This window comes from Triturus cristatus, chromosome 12 (genome assembly GCF_964204655.1).
Source record: "Triturus cristatus chromosome 12, aTriCri1.1, whole genome shotgun sequence".
NCBI classification, from domain to species: Eukaryota; Metazoa; Chordata; class Amphibia; order Caudata; family Salamandridae; genus Triturus; species Triturus cristatus.
Window position 1 is genome coordinate 70,883,102 of NC_140595.1, and position 17,418 is coordinate 70,900,519.

The 17,418-nt window shown below is 43.1% G+C and overlaps 1 protein-coding gene across 5 annotated transcripts in view; it reads right to left on the reverse strand.

Annotated features, from left to right (window-relative positions):
• The window catches only part of TMPRSS9 (transmembrane serine protease 9), a 154,907-nt gene that overhangs the window by 48,756 nt on the left and 88,733 nt on the right, over nucleotides 1-17,418 (reverse strand). For all 5 annotated transcript variants that reach the window (XM_085639794.1, XM_085639792.1, XM_085639791.1 and 2 more), the window contains one exon: nucleotides 6,637-6,808. In XM_085639794.1, the coding sequence (XP_085495920.1) occupies nucleotides 6,637-6,808 (172 nt within the window). The remainder of the gene's footprint in view (nucleotides 1-6,636; nucleotides 6,809-17,418) is intronic.

Consider the following 17,418-nt stretch of genomic DNA (forward strand, 5'->3'; position numbering starts at 1 on the left):
AGTGCCATTATTGTAGTCTTTTCCCTTAAAGGACAGAGTTTGAAATACCAATAAATGACAACAGGAAAAGGGCAACGTGCAAGTATGCATGTATCCATGAGACTGCTATCTTCTCTCCCAGAGGCTGTCACTCATATAGTGTAAGTTGTCCCCCATGGCAGGTTAAACTATGCAAATTTATCAGATAAGGGTATATGGTGACCTTTGTGCTTCGCGAGACCAAGATTTGAAATGGCGTTCAGTCGTGAAAATAGGAGTTTACTAGATATTTGCGAATCGCAATGTAATTGAACTTTGAGTTTTTCATTCTTGCAAAGTCTGCAACTTGGCCATCACGATTACATTTCTTTTGGTGGCCATTGAATCCTTAAAGTTTTTATTGGGAAACATAAAGGCCATATCTACATTTGTCTTGGAGACTTCTGCCTTTTTAAGTCCGCATTACTTTGTGATCTTCTAATAAAAATCTACTTTGTTTTCTGTCCAAGAAATTCTCCTCAATGAGCTGGTAATCTGTTCAAAGTTTGCAAAGTGAAACTATATCCAAACACAAATTCTTGTTTTCACTATGATCCCGACTAAGAAGAAAATACGTTTTAGAATTAGGGAAATTGGTCAAAGTCTATAGACTAAATCAATAATTTGATTCAAATTTCAACAATAAAAAATTTGTCGCATACAGCCGCAATCATGGAGGCATTTTAAGGAAGTACCAGATCAGGAAATATACAAATAAAAGCGGATATAATGGGATAATAAACATACAAATGTAACTTTGGATACCTTAGGTTTTGTACAATGAACTCAATGATGAAGCATGCTGCAAATAATTCTTTGTGGGTGAGAGATCTTTGAAAAAGAATCAAGGACTTTGCAGATGGGATATAGAGACCCCATTTCCAAAGGTGGGTCATCTCCCTTTTGGTCTTTCGATTGCTTCATACAATAGACCGAAACATGCAATAAACACAAAACTTGCTTCTGGATGTTATGAGATGTTGTGCCTTAATCAAAATTAATTTGATGTAAAATATATATATATATATATATATATATATATATATATATATGTCTTTCCAACAGGATGAAATCTGAGAGTTCCCAGAAAATAATCCAGCGGCACACCAAGGACAACACAATACATTTTTATTGCGTTAAACGAACAGAACTACGCGTTTTGGCGAAGCCTTTGTCAAGGCGGCTGGCACCGGCGTCGAAAGGAAGGAGAGCGGGGATTTCGCAACGACTCCTTGGAAACACATATATCTGAAACGTTGGGCGAAAAAGGAAACAGACGCTCTGTAAAGACTCTGAAATAAAGCAACTCTCAAGGTATTGGGCCTCACATTGTTTTTCCTGCCAGTGTGGTGTTTGTGAGCTGCTCCGTGCTCATGCAGTGAGGCCACCCTGAAGGGCCTGGGGCTCCGGAAACGGGGGAACGCTGTTGCTTCTTATTATATTAATTGAGGAGCCTGGCTCACTCGCGCCTTCCAACCCACGAAGGGATGTCTAATGTAGCAAAAGGAATGGCGCGTGGAAGGGATTTAAAGAGGGATGATTCCCTGCTTTAATCGTGCCTGAAAGATGCCTTTCTTTTCATGAGCCAAATACTTCAAAGACATTTGCGACAAGGATTTTAATTCACCTGCCTGCTTTGAAAACGATTCCTTGTAAATATCAGTGCTTGTGCAGCAGCTATTATCACCGAAGTAACAAAATAACTCTGGATTGCCATGCCATGATTTGAAAAATATGCACAATGCACTTTGGGAACGGTAGTACTTACTAATGCAGTCACGTGATACACCCTTTAAATAACACCTGTGCGCACCTGGGCGCCTGTGTTCCTGTCCGTGATCAAGGCAAATAGCTGAAACGTTGGGCGAAAAAGGAAACAGACGCTCTGTAAAGACTCTGAAATAAAGCAACTCTCAAGGTATTGGGCCTCACATTGTTTTTCCTGCCAGTGTGGTGTTTGTGAGCTGCTCCGTGCTCATGCAGTGAGGCCACCCTGAAGGGCCTGGGGCTCCGGAAACGGGGGAACGCTGTTGCTTCTTATTATATTAATTGAGGAGCCTGGCTCACTCGCGCCTTCCAACCCACGAAGGGATGTCTAATGTAGCAAAAGGAATGGCGCGTGGAAGGGATTTAAAGAGGGATGATTCCCTGCTTTAATCGTGCCTGAAAGATGCCTTTCTTTTCATGAGCCAAATACTTCAAAGACATTTGCGACAAGGATTTTAATTCACCTGCCTGCTTTGAAAACGATTCCTTGTAAATATCAGTGCTTGTGCAGCAGCTATTATCACCGAAGTAACAAAATAACTCTGGATTGCCATGCCATGATTTGAAAAATATGCACAATGCACTTTGGGAACGGTAGTACTTACTAATGCAGTCACGTGATACACCCTTTAAATAACACCTGTGCGCACCTGGGCGCCTGTGTTCCTGTCCGTGATCAAGGCAAATAGCTGAAACGTTGGGCGAAAAAGGAAACAGACGCTCTGTAAAGACTCTGAAATAAAGCAACTCTCAAGGTATTGGGCCTCACATTGTTTTTCCTGCCAGTGTGGTGTTTGTGAGCTGCTCCGTGCTCATGCAGTGAGGCCACCCTGAAGGGCCTGGGGCTCCGGAAACGGGGGAACGCTGTTGCTTCTTATTATATTAATTGAGGAGCCTGGCTCACTCGCGCCTTCCAACCCACGAAGGGATGTCTAATGTAGCAAAAGGAATGGCGCGTGGAAGGGATTTAAAGAGGGATGATTCCCTGCTTTAATCGTGCCTGAAAGATGCCTTTCTTTTCATGAGCCAAATACTTCAAAGACATTTGCGACAAGGATTTTAATTCACCTGCCTGCTTTGAAAACGATTCCTTGTAAATATCAGTGCTTGTGCAGCAGCTATTATCACCGAAGTAACAAAATAACTCTGGATTGCCATGCCATGATTTGAAAAATATGCACAATGCACTTTGGGAACGGTAGTACTTACTAATGCAGTCACGTGATACACCCTTTAAATAACACCTGTGCGCACCTGGGCGCCTGTGTTCCTGTCCGTGATCAAGGCAAATAGCTGAAACGTTGGGCGAAAAAGGAAACAGACGCTCTGTAAAGACTCTGAAATAAAGCAACTCTCAAGGTATTGGGCCTCACATTGTTTTTCCTGCCAGTGTGGTGTTTGTGAGCTGCTCCGTGCTCATGCAGTGAGGCCACCCTGAAGGGCCTGGGGCTCCGGAAACGGGGGAACGCTGTTGCTTCTTATTATATTAATTGAGGAGCCTGGCTCACTCGCGCCTTCCAACCCACGAAGGGATGTCTAATGTAGCAAAAGGAATGGCGCGTGGAAGGGATTTAAAGAGGGATGATTCCCTGCTTTAATCGTGCCTGAAAGATGCCTTTCTTTTCATGAGCCAAATACTTCAAAGACATTTGCGACAAGGATTTTAATTCACCTGCCTGCTTTGAAAACGATTCCTTGTAAATATCAGTGCTTGTGCAGCAGCTATTATCACCGAAGTAACAAAATAACTCTGGATTGCCATGCCATGATTTGAAAAATATGCACAATGCACTTTGGGAACGGTAGTACTTACTAATGCAGTCACGTGATACACCCTTTAAATAACACCTGTGCGCACCTGGGCGCCTGTGTTCCTGTCCGTGATCAAGGCAAATAGCTGAAACGTTGGGCGAAAAAGGAAACAGACGCTCTGTAAAGACTCTGAAATAAAGCAACTCTCAAGGTATTGGGCCTCACATTGTTTTTCCTGCCAGTGTGGTGTTTGTGAGCTGCTCCGTGCTCATGCAGTGAGGCCACCCTGAAGGGCCTGGGGCTCCGGAAACGGGGGAACGCTGTTGCTTCTTATTATATTAATTGAGGAGCCTGGCTCACTCGCGCCTTCCAACCCACGAAGGGATGTCTAATGTAGCAAAAGGAATGGCGCGTGGAAGGGATTTAAAGAGGGATGATTCCCTGCTTTAATCGTGCCTGAAAGATGCCTTTCTTTTCATGAGCCAAATACTTCAAAGACATTTGCGACAAGGATTTTAATTCACCTGCCTGCTTTGAAAACGATTCCTTGTAAATATCAGTGCTTGTGCAGCAGCTATTATCACCGAAGTAACAAAATAACTCTGGATTGCCATGCCATGATTTGAAAAATATGCACAATGCACTTTGGGAACGGTAGTACTTACTAATGCAGTCACGTGATACACCCTTTAAATAACACCTGTGCGCACCTGGGCGCCTGTGTTCCTGTCCGTGATCAAGGCAAATAGCTGAAACGTTGGGCGAAAAAGGAAACAGACGCTCTGTAAAGACTCTGAAATAAAGCAACTCTCAAGGTATTGGGCCTCACATTGTTTTTCCTGCCAGTGTGGTGTTTGTGAGCTGCTCCGTGCTCATGCAGTGAGGCCACCCTGAAGGGCCTGGGGCTCCGGAAACGGGGGAACGCTGTTGCTTCTTATTATATTAATTGAGGAGCCTGGCTCACTCGCGCCTTCCAACCCACGAAGGGATGTCTAATGTAGCAAAAGGAATGGCGCGTGGAAGGGATTTAAAGAGGGATGATTCCCTGCTTTAATCGTGCCTGAAAGATGCCTTTCTTTTCATGAGCCAAATACTTCAAAGACATTTGCGACAAGGATTTTAATTCACCTGCCTGCTTTGAAAACGATTCCTTGTAAATATCAGTGCTTGTGCAGCAGCTATTATCACCGAAGTAACAAAATAACTCTGGATTGCCATGCCATGATTTGAAAAATATGCACAATGCACTTTGGGAACGGTAGTACTTACTAATGCAGTCACGTGATACACCCTTTAAATAACACCTGTGCGCACCTGGGCGCCTGTGTTCCTGTCCGTGATCAAGGCAAATAGCTGAAACGTTGGGCGAAAAAGGAAACAGACGCTCTGTAAAGACTCTGAAATAAAGCAACTCTCAAGGTATTGGGCCTCACATTGTTTTTCCTGCCAGTGTGGTGTTTGTGAGCTGCTCCGTGCTCATGCAGTGAGGCCACCCTGAAGGGCCTGGGGCTCCGGAAACGGGGGAACGCTGTTGCTTCTTATTATATTAATTGAGGAGCCTGGCTCACTCGCGCCTTCCAACCCACGAAGGGATGTCTAATGTAGCAAAAGGAATGGCGCGTGGAAGGGATTTAAAGAGGGATGATTCCCTGCTTTAATCGTGCCTGAAAGATGCCTTTCTTTTCATGAGCCAAATACTTCAAAGACATTTGCGACAAGGATTTTAATTCACCTGCCTGCTTTGAAAACGATTCCTTGTAAATATCAGTGCTTGTGCAGCAGCTATTATCACCGAAGTAACAAAATAACTCTGGATTGCCATGCCATGATTTGAAAAATATGCACAATGCACTTTGGGAACGGTAGTACTTACTAATGCAGTCACGTGATACACCCTTTAAATAACACCTGTGCGCACCTGGGCGCCTGTGTTCCTGTCCGTGATCAAGGCAAATAGCTGAAACGTTGGGCGAAAAAGGAAACAGACGCTCTGTAAAGACTCTGAAATAAAGCAACTCTCAAGGTATTGGGCCTCACATTGTTTTTCCTGCCAGTGTGGTGTTTGTGAGCTGCTCCGTGCTCATGCAGTGAGGCCACCCTGAAGGGCCTGGGGCTCCGGAAACGGGGGAACGCTGTTGCTTCTTATTATATTAATTGAGGAGCCTGGCTCACTCGCGCCTTCCAACCCACGAAGGGATGTCTAATGTAGCAAAAGGAATGGCGCGTGGAAGGGATTTAAAGAGGGATGATTCCCTGCTTTAATCGTGCCTGAAAGATGCCTTTCTTTTCATGAGCCAAATACTTCAAAGACATTTGCGACAAGGATTTTAATTCACCTGCCTGCTTTGAAAACGATTCCTTGTAAATATCAGTGCTTGTGCAGCAGCTATTATCACCGAAGTAACAAAATAACTCTGGATTGCCATGCCATGATTTGAAAAATATGCACAATGCACTTTGGGAACGGTAGTACTTACTAATGCAGTCACGTGATACACCCTTTAAATAACACCTGTGCGCACCTGGGCGCCTGTGTTCCTGTCCGTGATCAAGGCAAATAGCTGAAACGTTGGGCGAAAAAGGAAACAGACGCTCTGTAAAGACTCTGAAATAAAGCAACTCTCAAGGTATTGGGCCTCACATTGTTTTTCCTGCCAGTGTGGTGTTTGTGAGCTGCTCCGTGCTCATGCAGTGAGGCCACCCTGAAGGGCCTGGGGCTCCGGAAACGGGGGAACGCTGTTGCTTCTTATTATATATATATATATATATATTTTTTTTTTTTTAAAACATTTTTGAGGGATCCGATAAGTTTAATAAAACAAAATAATTTTAAAAAACTTTTCAATTCTCTCCCTTTTTTCTAGTTGTTGACAAAAACATGTCCTGACGAGCTGATTTTAGAATTTCGTCCTAGGCTTTTTTTTTTTTTTTTTACAGTATTCAATTTCACATTAGTTCTCTTTACACAAATGCTCATAAACCCGCAGTTGCAAGTTGTAGGACAATTTGATATCTATGCCTAATGTTCTTCACTCACATGAACACCATACATATACATTTCAGTTAATAGCAAAAAAGAGTGAATAGTTTGATTCTTACTGATTAAAACAGTGTGCAGCAGAGACAAGCCAGCGACCCCCGATGACCGCTGCCCCACAAAAATGGCGGTTCCCTTCCTTCAGGCTGACTTGCCAGGGGACCTCTCCTCTGGATGCATCAAGTCCACCTACAATTTTATTAGGTTTGGAGAGGCCTGGTCTTCCGCCACATTCTATAAGAGCAAGAAATGTAACCAATCAGCTGTTGATATCACCATTACACTTCCAAAGCCACAATGAATGATTAGTTAGTGGTTAAGTGGAATAATTTCAATAACTCATATGCTCCTGTAATTTAACTCTTAATTTAGCCCAAATGTTGAAGTTTTAAAATATTTTCAGTGTATAATTGTTGGGGTGATCCAAAATGGATTGGTCAATTAGAACACCGTAAAAGTAAACTGATTTTCAAACAACTGTAAAAAAATCCATGGTAGGCAGTGAACAAATAACACCAGATACCCAGCTCCTGGCACGTGGGCCAGATTTACTATAGTTTATTGCGGGCGCTTGTGTGAAGCAAAGTGCAAACAATAGCACTGATCAATTTTCATATGAAAAATCATTTTTGTGTGGAGTAAAGCAACCATAACTGTGCAAAAATTAATTATGTGAAGTTTGAAGTCCATACACAGGTAGGTACATTTACAAGGGCTTATTAAGTATATACAGGAAATTATAATTAAAAACCCAGGGCAATTTCAATTGGATAGCGCAAGCCAATTCTTCCCAAGGTGACCCCCCACTTCCATTACTTTGACTGTCCCCAGTGGCCCTACTTCTGGTGCTCCGAGGTGATCTGGTAATATGTATGCTAGAGGTGCTACCTCCATAATGCCACTTCTCACTTCAGTTTACCGGTCATTGGTTGCTGTTTTTAGGGTACCTCTTCCTCATCCAGACATATTCGTATGGTCTCGTCATTAGCTGGCACCTCAGCCCAAGTACTCAAGAGTTCTCAGCCCATAATCAGGGCATTGTCAGAATTCACAGTTATGGGCCATTTTCTAAGATGAAATCCACCTTCTTGCTTTGATCAGTCTAATCACAAGTGAATTTTGAAACCCTCTTTCCTTCACAGGTTAACTCCTAGTCCAAAACAAGACTTCAACTGAGATCTCAAAGCCAAGAGTTCACAGGAGTGACAGTTGAGACATTTTAGATATCTACTATAAAAATTTTATACAGTCAATGGATCAATTGTGAATGTTTAAGAGGGAGACTGTGCTCCAAGAAGTGAGATCACATCAAGCGATTGAGGCAGTGCTCACTCCCGCAAGTCGGGCCAGTATGTCCGGCCTGAACTCAATGAGCGAGACTGTACCCAGAAAACAAAAAATCACTTCTGAAGTGCATTGTATCCCACTATATGGAAATCATTCACAGCGAATTAGTGTATGTTCCAAGGCGGGAAATTTGAATCTGGTGAAAGACGGTACACTGAAGGAAGACATGAATATCACAGTGGGGAGATTCACCCTAAGTGCTGAGGTTGTGCTCATGGGAGTCTCATTAATTGAGAGCAGCTGTGTACCAAGTTATGGAATTTGCATCAAATGAGTGAGTCTGTTCTCCAAGATATTAGGCTTGGAAACAGTGGGTGAGATTGGGCTAAGTGAAACTCACACCACCCCGAGTGAACATGGACTTCTGAGGCATGCTACTCTCACTCAACGTGAAAGTCTCCATAAAAAGCACACAAGTTACAGCCACTGAGAGGCAATTTCCATCAAAGTTCAGAACCTGCGCCGGAAGGCTAGGGTTATGCCTCATGAAGTGAAACTTACCCACAATGAGTGAGCCTATGGGTTGAGAAGTGAGATTCCCAGCCTCCTCTCAGTCAGTGATGCTATGCTCAACAAGTGCAGCAGTGCTACCTCACATCAATGAGTGAGACAGATTCAAGGCATGAGACTTGCTGTGCGTTTTTGAGGTACTTGTTCCCTCTGCTTTCTCTCAGTCACAAGCCTCCCCATAGCCTGTGTACTTCCCTCTAGTGTGTTGTTTCACAACCTTGGTTTCTTCTCCGAGTGTTCTTCCTCTGATAAATGCGGAATGGCCAATTTGGTATTTTTTATTTACCATTCCAACATGGTCGCCAACTGCCATTTTACAATGGTATACTAAAAATATATACATAGTAGACGGAAGTGTGAAAAAAAGAAGTGAATGGCCTGGCAGCAGTGTGCAGCTGCCAGACCGGCACAGAAAAAAATACATAAAAAAACAACCACTGAAGAGCGGTGGGGAGCAATATATGGGGTAGTGAACAGCGTGCTTTTAAGTGCGCCACTACCCGGCCCTCAAGGAAAATGGAAGAAAAAAACAGGTGTGGTAACACACGACAGAGAGAGAGTGGTTTTATAGTGCCAGACTCTTGCTGGGTGAAAAATGGGAAAGAAAAAAAACAGAAAGCGGGGAGTGGTGGGAGAGCAGCAATGGAAGCGTGGTCGGGAAGCAACAGGAAAAGCAGAAAGTGGGGCAAAAATGAGAAGCAAGGCAAGCACACAAGAGGGTGGAAAAAAAACAACACATCCACCCCCTTGGAGTGCCAGAAAAAAAACAAGCTTTGGCAAAACCAATATGAGACCTAGTGGCTTTGACAATGATTTGTAGTTCGGCTGTACATTGGTGCCATTGCTGTGCAGCATGGTTAAAAATAATGTAATAAAGAAAGTGCATTATGTTGGGGGCAGTTTATTTTGTAGGCCTAGGCCAACTCGGATGCTCATGGCTACAAAACGAGGCCAGCAGTTTTTTCTTTTTATTGATCAATTTAAAAGGGATTAGTAATAAAAAGTTGCACACAATGAATTTTGATGCGTAAAAAAACCCAAAGAAAAGGGGTAGTGGATTAGGTTGAGGAGCGGGTGTGTAGGACGAGGCAACATGAAAAGAAAGAGGGCGGAGAAGAATGATGCTGGTCAGGGAAAGAATGACAAGCAATGGGGAGCACACAAAAAACAGGGCAGGAGATTAGAAAGCATAAGGACAAAGTAGCGTTGGCGGGATGGGGAAGCACACAGACAACGTAGGTCGGGCTGGGATGTTAAACACAAGGACACCATTGGGTGGGTAAGCAAGCATGGAGAAGCACAAAGACAATTAAGGTAGGGCAGTGGTGGTGATGATGGGGAAGCATGCAGACAACAGAGGGGGGTGAAGAAGCAAGAACAGCAACCAAACAGGCAAAACAGTAGGCAAAACACAAGAATGGCAATTGTGGCAATTGAGGGAGGGTGAGGGGTGAAACCAGTGGTGGCTTAAGGCGGAGGAGCGTCGCCCCACTCCTCTCGGAGCAGTGAAAAAAGGAAAACAAATTATAACGTAACATTATTATCAATTTCTTTTTCCTGCCGCAGTGGCTCCATTGTTTCCTGCGGGCAGGGCTGGGCCTCGTGGCACCAGAGCACTGCAGGGGGAGGAGTGGTTGCGCTCCAAGTGTGCATGACATTTTGATCTGCCGTCTCTGGGCGGCCAAAACAGTCATGCGCACTTGCCATTTTCTCCATCCAGACTGCATTACAGCCTGGGCGGAGAACATGCCCCAGGCTCCCTAGCTTGGTCTAAGCGCCGAACTATGGCACTCAGACCAATCACAATGCTGCATTGCATCTGAAGAGGAAAGGAAGCCCACTGATGCTGATAATTAAGAAGCAAACATGAAGGTGACAAGAAGGCTAACCAACAGTGAGTAATGGACGTGTTCCAAGCTTTTATTTATTTAAGGTATTTTTGAAATTGTACGGTCACAAAATAATGAGCAATTAAGTTTGGTTTTCAAAAGTGTTACTTTTAAAGTATAACATTTTGATACACCAATTTGAAATTGTTGAAGTAATGTCCACTCTGCGTCTTGTTGCGGCGCTCTAGGAGAATAGAAAGTCAGGAGTAGAATGACCGTACCCATGCCAATGGTTGTAGTCCCAACAAACCCTTCCACTTATTTAATGACAGAGTACAGTGTAAGGCAGACTGTAGCCTCCAAAGTTGGTGATGTTCTGAATGAGTTCATTGTACAGGGACAAGAGCGTAATGTAAGGGCACCAGACATACCTTAGTAATCGCAGTGTCTGGACCTTCTTCTAATTATGGTTTTTAAAACCGTCTGGAAAAATCTTTCAATCCTTAATTTTTTAAGACATTTATACCATTTATCGAGAGCACCAAAGGACGAATGCCAGGAACTCTTGGCTTGAAAGTAAGTTACTTCGTGCCAATATTGACAAGGTACTTGGACTCGCGTTGATCGAATACCGCACTTGGTTTCACTGAATAAAATAATGAAATGCTTCTCTTGGGCAGGTTTCGATAAGGATAGCTCTTTCAATATGGAAGGTCTCTTAAGGTCCAACATATACCAATGCATCTAATAAAGAAAGGAATTGCAGAATTATTAATGCCAGATTGAGTTTCTATAGAGTGCTGAGCTTAGGAAATATTGGATTATGTATCTCTTGCAGAATTCTGAAGGTATTGGAACCCAGGAAGCTAATATGGGGGTGCAGCGAGTAAAAGACCAGTTGTGTAAAAGGTACCTATCCCATGCCACTATATACTTAAGCATAAAACTGATGAATAGACACTGATGAAACTAAAAGCCACTGCCTCAAATACTGTCAAAATGTGTTTAGCCCAGATAAAATACAGTGCCAAAGCAAGACTTAAATTTACATTCAAACATTATTTCCTGACAAAAACCCAGTAACATGAAATAAAAAAAAGGCACATGTAACAAAATACCTGTTGCACAATGTGATAACCCATTGCTAAAAGCCTACTGTTTTAACAAATGTTTTCCTCACTCAATCAGCTAGGCCTACTGCACTTGTCATAACTTTTCATAATAAGCAGAATATTTCTATGGCATTGTACATAACTATTCACGGCGCACCGATCAGGCCTATCGCCTGTAACCATAATCAACTCAGACATACCGTTCTGAGCGTAAGCTTTTCGGCAAGGCAACCATTAGGCACACAAGTGTAAGATGACAAATGTATACAAATTTAAATTTGGCTAAGCAAAATTCTATCTATGCTAAGAGGGTCTAACAGTGACTTTGAGAGCAAATCTGTATTCCTTATTTTTCATAGGGGGGGAACCAACACCAAGATCCTTCTCTACAGACATTAATGCAGAGTATAAACAATCCACCCTTAAATAGATTGATTCTATCATGTGCTTTTGACAATAAATATGTCAAGCATACTTCTTTTATTGTACCATTTCATTTTAAACATATCAGGCCTATAGCAATGCTCATTGGTTTAGTATCAGAACCAACTCAGTCCTTCGGTATTAGGTATAAGCACTGCCGAAAGTGCAATACAAGCACTAGTCAGTGGAACCACATCTTTGGCTCACTCAAATTCTGTACTGAGGGAAACAGAAATGTGGGAGGAGCTAAGACCCTCTGTCAGAAGTACTCTAAAAGCTCTTTTTTGTTTATCACGTAAGGTCAAGCGTCCGCTTCGCTGTTGAGCCAGACCTAAAAATGCATGCAGTGGAGAAGGTGGGATTTGCCACTGGAATGGTGGCGAAAAATATAACACTTTGGCCTGCCAGAGGGTTAAATAGTTCAGACCGCAATATAATGCTCCTCTCGTGTTAGCGCCCTGTCCCACGAACCCCTGAAAAACTTAATTATCAAATGTTTTAGATCCTCTCTCGCTACTGATGACTGCTAAGACATTTTCAGTATTTTAGCTTCATTTGGAAAAGATATCATTGTATTTACGTACGCATCAGGGAAGCTTAATTTAATTATATCTAAGTGGTTGATAATCCCCAGTGTAGGCATATAGTCAGTCAATTTATGGCACTGAAAACCCCCTCTCATAAGCATAGTTTACATACATTTACTTGATCGATAATACCTCCGGTACGCATTTTCTCACAATTTTTAAGTGGTTGCCCGACCCACTTTAAAGCATATTGTACATATAATTAAATGGTTGCTAAGCTTTTGATAATTATCAAAATCTTTAAGTGGTTTATATCTCCCACCCCAGTACACATTCTAAATGTATCTAAGTGGCTGATAACACCTCCTGTAACATGTATTAAATATTTGAGGTGGATGCTAACCACTAGGTGAAGCATATTTTAAATGTACTTAAGTAGTTGAATTTTCCTCTCTGGGTGACCATGGTTTAGGAGATTAAAGAAACAGGATTGAGACAAGAATTGATGGTAAAATAATAGCATGGCTGTTAATTGAATACCATGCCTTAGGACAATGCCGTAAAAGTGAGTGCTGAACGCAAGATGGAGTGTCCGACATGGAAGGAGCTAGAATGAGATTTTTTTTTAAACGTCATATAAGCAAATGTAACAAGGGCAAAGTTATTCTTCAAGAATTTACTCCTGCAGTGATAGAAGTTATACACTACGCATGCCAATGATTCTAATGAAGGTATGAATTGCTGGATTATTAATGCCATATATGGAGTTGGTATAGAGTACTCGGCTTAAAAATTATTGGAGCATGTAACAGATTTATTATTTACATTCAAACATAATTTACTGCCAAAAACAGTAATAACATGAAATTTAAAAAGGCCCTATTTCTCAAACTTAAAAATCATGTTCTATAACAGTGTACAATTGGTATGCATAATTATTTTCTTTAATGGCCAAGTCTGCCATTTTCTCTTTAGATCCCTAAGGTGCCTTAACTAGATTTGAATTGTTTTTTAAATTTTACTGGAGGTACCTGTGATGTCCAGATTTATTTAGCGCTACACACAGTGAAGAGGAGGTGTGATCAGGATTTTTGTTGCAGTGACATCAAACTCGAGTGCATACAGATCATGGTCTTCTACATTTCAAGTAAGGGGGAAAAGTCAGTAGATAAATATAGTTACGATTGGATATTGCGTTCTTAGATCAAGTGTTTTTTTTTGCTATTATCTTTGGTGCCATGTGATGAGTCTGTATTAAAAGTTACAAAAATGTACTTGCACACAAAGACACATACACATCATAATGTTCAGATGTAGGACATCCGAAAACAGGGCATATGGCAAGTGCATGTTCTACTCTAAGTCATTACTGTGAAACCTCCTAGTGTGCGACAGGCGCCAGATTGCCACTTGGACATAAAGCATGACTGCATTCCCAGAGGATGCAATGCAAAGTAGCAGCTAGCACAAGCCATCGGAAATCCTAACTATGCAAGTGACCAGCCTCAGAAGACTTTACAAAGTTTGTGGAAGTAGGAAAGATTATATTCAGGTGCTGAGCTGCCCAAAAGATGCTGTGAGGAGAAAAAAGTGGGCAGTTGTATCCGCGACAACTTTCCACAGTTTATCCCTCAGCTGGGGAGAGCTCGTCTGCAAGTTTATTCTCGTTGGAACATTAAATTTGCGGTGAAGTCAACGGGTTTAAGAAGGCATGATGTCCACTAGAGACGAGCACCATCAGTCCTCGAAAAAAACTGGTGGAAGGAGAGTCGCCTCTTCTGGGGGTCAATTGGTGTTCCTTGTGGCTATGCAGACTGATCCTGCCATATCATTGGCTGCCAGATGGATTCCAGTCTTGTGCAGTGCTTGCTGTTCAGATGCCTGATTTTTGTCAGCAATGCCACTGCTTGCAAACCTTCAGGCCCAGAGGCTCTCTGGTCCAGGCTACTGTAATTGCATTTATGTCTCTTCTACAGCAGCTGCCTCTGCCTGCTTTCACCGTCATTATCCCAGGAGCTGGCGATTGGCCAGCTTGGAAAGCCCAAAACTCTTTAATTTGGTTTTTATTCATTGTTCTGAGAGTGGCTGTCTTCAGCAGATCCTTGCGCAAGGTCGACTGACATGAGTTCAGACCCTTGCTCCATCTCTTCGGGTTGTCCAGTGAAGTGTCCATCAGATCCAGTTTCTGGCACAATTTGCATGTTTGCCGTGTTCACTATTGGCTCATCTGTAAAGAAAAGAAGAACACACTATAAATGACAGAACATGCATCACAAGGAGCTAAATCTAGAGGATAGGTTAATAACATGAAATGCTACAGGATTATCTGCTGGTCATTAGTAGATGTGTGGCGTGCAGCTTGCTAGGTGCTGGGAGCATTTAACTGGACTGGAGAGCCGGGAAAGGTTTGGATAGAGACAGGCGGAGAAACTAAAGGCTGCAAACATTACTTTTTAGAAATTGGGGTGACTGCATTTGCAGAATTGCAGGATTAAATAGACAGATGTAAATAGATCATGTGAGAGATGTAAAGAATAGAGAAACTGCGTCTGAAAGAATGTCAAAGAAGGGCTACACTTCTGAGGAAGAGTACGTGTATGTCTTTGAGAGAAGAAAAGTTGTGTGTCAATGCATTATGCTCTGCTGTATGCATAACCAAGAGGCAAAAAAACAAAAAAAAAACATATATATATCTATATCTATATACATCTATATATATATATATGTATATATATTCCAAATGCAAGACGCTCCTTATGGAAAGGCCACACGCAGCGTGATGTATACTCTTTTATTGGCAGACCGCAGAATAACCACACAGCAGCTCCAGCAGTAACTTAGCCCCTTCTGCCATACGCGTTTCTGGAAAGTATCCCTTGGTCACTGGCTTGGGGCGAAATTGGAGACAGGTGAGGCAAACAGTAAAGCTGCACTCGCAGCGCGATTTTGAAGTCCTGCAAAGTGGGCGTGTCTTCAAGTGCATTCTGGTAATGCGAGTTTGTTGTTGGGAACCCATAGTGGGTACAGCCTCTCGTAGCACTCCTGATCAAAGTTTTTACCCTGTTGGGTTAGTTAGAAGCATGCCAGGTGAACATCCCGCTTCTTAAAGTCCGCCAAACGAACCACGTTGCTCTTACGGCACCACTTCAATCATCGGTGCCTAAGACCCGCTCAGTCAGCGGCGGGGCCATTTCCGCGACCAGAGCCGGCCGCTTATATTCCAAATGCAAGACGCTCCTTATGGAAAGGCCACACGCAGCGTGATGTATACTCTTTTATTGGCAGACCGCAGAATAACCACACAGCAGCTCCAGCAGTAACTTAGCCCCTTCTGCCATACGCGTTTCTGGAAAGTATCCCTTGGTCACTGGCTTGGGGCGAAATTGGAGACAGGTGAGGCAAACAGTAAAGCTGCACTCGCAGCGCGATTTTGAAGTCCTGCAAAGTGGGCGTGTCTTCAAGTGCATTCTGGTAATGCGAGTTTGTTGTTGGGAACCCATAGTGGGTACAGCCTCTCGTAGCACTCCTGATCAAAGTTTTTACCCTGTTGGGTTAGTTAGAAGCATGCCAGGTGAACATCCCGCTTCTTAAAGTCCGCCAAACGAACCACGTTGCTCTTACGGCACCACTTCAATCATCGGTGCCTAAGACCCGCTCAGTCAGCGGCGGGGCCATTTCCGCGACCAGAGCCGGCCGCTTATATTCCAAATGCAAGACGCTCCTTATGGAAAGGCCACACGCAGCGTGATGTATACTCTTTTATTGGCAGACCGCAGAATAACCACACAGCAGCTCCAGCAGTAACTTAGCCCCTTCTGCCATACGCGTTTCTGGAAAGTATCCCTTGGTCACTGGCTTGGGGCGAAATTGGAGACAGGTGAGGCAAACAGTAAAGCTGCACTCGCAGCGCGATTTTGAAGTCCTGCAAAGTGGGCGTGTCTTCAAGTGCATTCTGGTAATGCGAGTTTGTTGTTGGGAACCCATAGTGGGTACAGCCTCTCGTAGCACTCCTGATCAAAGTTTTTACCCTGTTGGGTTAGTTAGAAGCATGCCAGGTGAACATCCCGCTTCTTAAAGTCCGCCAAACGAACCACGTTGCTCTTACGGCACCACTTCAATCATCGGTGCCTAAGACCCGCTCAGTCAGCGGCGGGGCCATTTCCGCGACCAGAGCCGGCCGCTTATATTCCAAATGCAAGACGCTCCTTATGGAAAGGCCACAGGCGAGTGCAGCTTTACTGTTTGCCTCACCTGTCTCCAATTTCGCCCCAAGCCAGTGACCAAGGGATACTTTCCAGAAACGCGTATGGCAGAAGGGGCTAAGTTACTGCTGGAGCTGCTGTGTGGTTATTCTGCGGTCTGCCAATAAAAGAGTATACATCACGCTGCGTGTGGCCTTTCCATAAGGAGCGTCTTGCATTTGGAATATGTATATATATATAAAATGGGATTATGCTATGTTACATGCGTTTGTGTAGCTCTTTTCTACCATTTATATGGCCCTTCAGCACTTTCAAACTCTAGCCGCCCTTTATGTTTATGGATTTTTTATTAACTGAAGTCAAAGTGGTTTGGGGGACCTTGTTTTATTTGTGTTTCCTAATATTTAGGGGTGAAATGTATTCAGTAGTGTCCAGGGAAGTCAGACTATACTTTATTGTCCAGTAATGGATTATATTGGTTACTGGTCTATAGCTTTTCGAAGGTCCATTAAAGGAGGCCTCCATCTTTAACCACATTACTGCCATACTGATGTACATGTATGTCATAAAAGGGTGTACTGAGTGTAGGACATCATGAAACGCGCACATGACACTGGTGAATTACATGAATGTAAAAGGAAGTTCCCTGGCCATGTCTGCACAATTCAGAGCAACAATTTCGAAGAGGCACCTAGCACTGGAGTGCACAGACACGCCAGCAGTGAAGGGGTTACCTGAATACAAAGGCCCTAAGGCAGAGTATGGTTGCAAAAAACAGAGTTTAAAAAACTGCACAAGATCATGGCTTCTTCATGTTTTAAGTTTTGTTGCTATAGCAACTGTGATATTACCTCCTGTGGCACTGTTTCTACATGTAGATTTGGAAAGTAATCC